The sequence below is a fragment of the Oncorhynchus kisutch genome, linkage group LG19 (genome assembly GCF_002021735.2).
Source record: "Oncorhynchus kisutch isolate 150728-3 linkage group LG19, Okis_V2, whole genome shotgun sequence".
Taxonomy (NCBI): Eukaryota; Metazoa; Chordata; class Actinopteri; order Salmoniformes; family Salmonidae; genus Oncorhynchus; species Oncorhynchus kisutch.
In genome coordinates, this window is record NC_034192.2 from 19,665,472 (window position 1) to 19,670,207 (window position 4,736).

General features: G+C 42.5%; 1 protein-coding gene across 1 annotated transcript; it reads left to right on the forward strand.

Moving 5' to 3' along the window:
* The first annotated feature begins 1,496 nt into the window (after nt 1-1,496).
* On the forward strand, nt 1,497-4,736 carry ripply1 (ripply transcriptional repressor 1). The gene is made up of 4 exons (XM_020453113.2): nt 1,497-1,753; nt 2,110-2,188; nt 3,255-3,343; nt 3,706-4,736. Exons 1-4 carry the CDS (start codon nt 1,662-1,664, stop codon nt 3,911-3,913), a joined length of 468 nt encoding a protein of 155 aa, XP_020308702.1. The 5' UTR covers nt 1,497-1,661; the 3' UTR covers nt 3,914-4,736.

Below are 4,736 nucleotides of genomic sequence, written 5' to 3' on the forward strand. Positions count from 1 at the left end.
TTTCTTGGCCCAAGCCAGTCTCTTCTTATTATTGAATTCCTTTAGTAGTGGTTTCTTTGCAGCAATTGGACCATGAAGGCTTGATTCACGCAGTCTCCTCTGAACAGTTGATGTTGAGATGTGTCTGTTCTTTGAATTCTGTGAAGCATTTATTTCGGCTGCAATCTGAGGTGCAGTTAACTCTACTGAACTTATCCTCTGCAGCAGAGGTAACTCTGGGTATTCGTTTCCTGTGGCAGTCCTCATGAGAGCTAGTTTCATCATAGCGCTTGATGGTTTTTGCGACTGCACTTGAAGAAACTTTCAATATTCCTGATTGGCTGAACATCATGTCTTAATGTAATGATGGGCTGTCGTTTCTCTTTGCTTATTTGAGCTGTTCTTGTCATAATATGGACTTAGCCCTATTTGGTAAAAGACCATCTTCTGTAAACCATCCCTACCTTGTCATAACACAACTGATTGGCTCAAATGCATTAAGAAGGAAAGCAATTCCACAAATGTACTTTTAACAAGGCACACCTGTTAATGCATTCCAGGTGACTACCCCATGAAGCTGGTTGAGAGAATGTCAAGAGTGTGCAAAGCTGTCATCAAGGCAAAGGGGGGCTGCTTTGAAGAATCTCAAATATAACATATATTTTGCTTTATTTAACACTTTTTTGGTTACTACATGATACCATATGTGTTATTTCATAGTTTTGATGTCTTCACTATTATTCTACAATGTAGAAAATAGTCCAAATAAAGAAAAATCCTGGAATGAGTAGGTGTCCAAACGTTTGACTGGTACTGTATAGAAATAAAGTACAGGCTCTGTCATATCAGAGTCCATGTCACATTTGAAACTGTGTGGTGTTGTTGATGTCCTTCAAGACAAGTGTTTGATAATTATAAACTGTAGATTATCCTGATAACAGATTAATTGTAAGCTAAACATGGCTAACGACCTCTGCCTATATGATTTAGGCTACAGGGATTTAGCTAATATAGACTAAATATAGTTTCAGATTAAAAGTAATAATACCAAAACTAAGACTACATAAGAATGTGGTATCTGAGTGCATTGGGAATTCAGACATTTCGCCTGCTCTGTCCATTGGTGTTAGAATTGTCTCTGCTTGGCGGGCCTATCCTTCTTACCCAATTCGATGGTTGCTCAAACTCTGTTCTTCGTTAATTGGTAAACAATAGGATGACTCCCCCTTATTTGTCCCCCGCTGTCTTTCTCACAGATGGTGTCTCTCTTTCCTCCTCTGTGTTTTTCCAATAACCCTGCCGTAACAGATTTCTCACCCTCTCGCTGCGGGCCACTGTTTGGACAACTGGAGAACTATTCACAACAAATTGCCCTGACCCCCAATCATTTGCCAGACAGGCTCGCCCCCACTGAGGTTGATCTCACCCCCCTACCAATGGTCATTTGGCAGGTCAACTCCTCCCACACCCCCTCCAGATCTAGAGGTCTTTATAAACCGCGGGCGTAGTGGCCAGTTGGACATCCATCTATACTCATTCTCAGTGTAGCCGTTCCACGGGACAGAAGCGCACCAATAGAGGCTCGCCGCCTATTTAAGCCATAGCAGAGCAGATATCGCCGCGTTTACCGCAAAGGGAATATCGTTATTCAGTATAGTATACAAGGGATACCAGCTACAGAAATGAGTACCTCATGTCTGATCGTCAAACAGACGCCCTTCGTTGTTGCTCCGCGCCCGGTAGGGATGGACCCTCGTCCGCAGACAAATGACAGGTAAGCGCTCCAAATAAGATCACAGAATATTCCAGGAATAATATATAGCACTTTTGATGGTGATATCATGTAATAATGTCTTTATTTAATAAGTGTAGATCTATATTGACGCGTAAAATGTGCTTTATTATGGCACCACCCAATAGCCTTTTCAGTCTATTATTTTACATTGAATACTATTATTTTTATGTGGAGGCAATAATATTATCTAACTTAAGCTTGTACAGTAGGGTGAATTCATACCAGCATGCACATGTAATTATTCAGAGCACGTTTTCCTTCCACATCCCTTAGTATGTTAATGATCTCTGTTTGATTGACACTACAACCATCCTGCATGGTCTTTCTCTCTGCAGATATGATTCACTATGGAGACCTTGGCTCACAACCAAGAAGGATATGCAAAGGGAATGCCAGAGAAGCAGACAGTCATGTGTAAGTTTATATTAGCCCTAATAATAAGCTCTTGTCTGTTCTTTATTAGGTTTGTTCAATATGGGCTACTTAGCCCACCTCAAATGTAGGTCACCAGTTTTATAAACAGGAAAATATGAAAGTTGAGAAAAGCAGTGAAAGCATTTAATTTCACATAGAATGTAAGATAGTGCCTGTGTATTTGTCTATAATGTTGATTGAAGCGAGAGAGGAGCTGCAGGATAGCATTTAAGGCAGTGTCCAGGGCCAGGCAGGAGACAGTCAGACAGTCCTGTAGAGGAATGGAGGGAGAGAGGGAGGGCAGTATTACCATTAGCAGCACTGTTGCAGAGCAGAAGGTGTGAGTGCTTAGCGTTTTCCTGTCACTGAGCCAATCAACTGAGGCTCAGAGGGTGAGAAGGCATGTCTGTTGCACCCTGTCAGACTGACCCGCAGCACCATATGGCCCTACTGACTGGATGCGTCCCAAATGGCACCCTATTCCCTATTTAGTGCATTTCTTTTGACCAGGGCCCATAGGGCTCTGGTCAGAAAGTAGTTCACTATATCTGAAATAGGGTGCCACTTGGGATGCAACCTGGCTCTATCCTGAGCTGAGCTGGCCCCACACCTCACACCGACACCGAAGGCGACAGCCAGAGAGTAGTGCCCTCCAGATATCCTACTAGCTTAGCACTTTCCTGCTGTTTTCCAGAAAAACACTAAACTGGACACCTCAGGGAGGGTTGTCATGATAGAGCGAGAGGGAGAGAGAAGTTCAGGTACTTCACACACAGCAAACACCTCTTGTGACTTCCCTAGTTTTGCACCCAACTCCAGCTGGCAGTAACTTGTGTGGTGTGGTTGGCGCTGGTGTTGGGTTTTGCTAGGACAGGATGTCAGGTCAAGATAGGTGTTTGTGGATTTGTGTTTCTGTCTGGCAGTATGGTGAACTAATGCAGGACAGGAGGAGGTCTAGGTGGTGGTTATGATAGCAGGGCATTTGGTGTTTGTGGATTTGTGTTTTGACAGGACAGTGCGGTAGATTAACGCCTAATTCTCTCTCTCTCTCTCTGTGTATTTACAGCCTTACTCCAGACCTACAGACTCCACCCCTGCAGCTCCAGGTCTCTTCCCATTCAATGGGAAGTCCCAGTCCTTCCAGCACCCTGTCAGGTCAGTACCAAGTCCCATTAGGCTACACTCCTGCTCCATTTTAGTTTTAATGTGTCGATACAGATAATATATCTGTATCATTTAGGGCCAAATTATAATTTGAGATATATACGTTATTAATATCTCATTCTCACCACAGCATGATTTACTTGAAAGTCAAGAATTGCCTTTGCGGATCTCAAGTTAGGATTTGGCCTTTAGTACGTGTCTGTTTTCAGTCTGAAGCCATTCCAAGGGTTCGGTGTGTTAACATTTCTTGATTCCCTCTACCACTTCGGTCTACTTGTGTGTGTTTTAATTCTCAGACTAATGGGAAAGGTATCCGTTTTGTTAACGTTTCTTAATTCTTCCCACCACCGCAGACTTTTCTGGCCCAAGTCCAAGTCGTTTGACTACCTGTACAGCGACGGAGAGGCTCTCCTGAGGAACTTCCCTGTCCAGGCCACCATCAGCTTCTACGAGGAGTCAGACAGCGAGGATGACGAGGAGGACGAGGAGTGGGAAGAAGAAATGTACAGCGAGGAAAAGGAGTACCTCAAGCGTCAGTCCCACTACACCAGCTACAACTGAAGTCTAGAGGGTTTCCAATTGGAACAGATGGAACATGGTGATATTCCATAATATCTCTTTGTGGTACCACAGAAAATGATGTCTGGAAGGAGACACCTCTGGCGAGACACCTCTGGCGAGACACCTCTGGCGAGACACCTGGAAGAACCTATATAACTGGAGCTGTCTTCACAGTCAGAATCCATTCTTATTCTATGAATGGAATAACCACTGTCAGTCAGAGTCATAGACTTGTCCTACAGGAGCACAGAACGATCCAACAAACCATTTATGTCACATATTCAGTAGTACACAGCATGCCGAGCACAGAGAAGGGATTGTAATGTCTTAAGTATTCTAGATTGTTTAATCTTACCTCCATGAAAGCAAAGAAGCCTAAGTTAAATGTGAATTGTGGAGCCTGTTTCAACTGGTATCTTGTATTGCCACTATGTTGGCATAGGCTCTGTCAAGCAAAGAGTTACATGTATTTCTGTAGCAATACATAGTAATGGAAAGTTGCAAAAAGTAATGTATGCAGTCTTGCTCTAGTACCATATATTAGTCTTCCTCTGGGGCAGTGGAATGTATGCAAGGGATTGTATAACTACATACATTAAATCCCACATTGGGATAGTTTATCTCGGGGTCTGTACCTTGTTTGTGTATAAAAAAAAGTATCTATTTGCGTTTTATTTACATATCTAATTTATGATGTACAATTGTATATAGATACATACAGTATATGTTTATATATTTCCTATTTTTCAACTTTTTTGTATATTGTCCATCGAAAACACTGTCTAAACAACAGCGGTTAAAATAAAAACCTATTTTGGGAAAA

What these genes read in the sequence shown, in the direction of transcription:
- ripply1 (XM_020453113.2), top strand. Translation starts at nt 1,662, where the DNA reads ATGAGTACCTCATGTCTGATCGTCAAACAGACGCCCTTCGTTGTTGCT. An exon ending in AGAGAAGCAGACAGTCATGT is followed by an intron (nt 2,189 to 3,254) that starts GTAAGTTTATAT and finishes GTGTATTTACAG; the next exon opens with CCTTACTCCAGACCTACAGA. An exon ending in TCCTTCCAGCACCCTGTCAG is followed by an intron (nt 3,344 to 3,705) that starts GTCAGTACCAAG and finishes CCACCACCGCAG; the next exon opens with ACTTTTCTGGCCCAAGTCCA.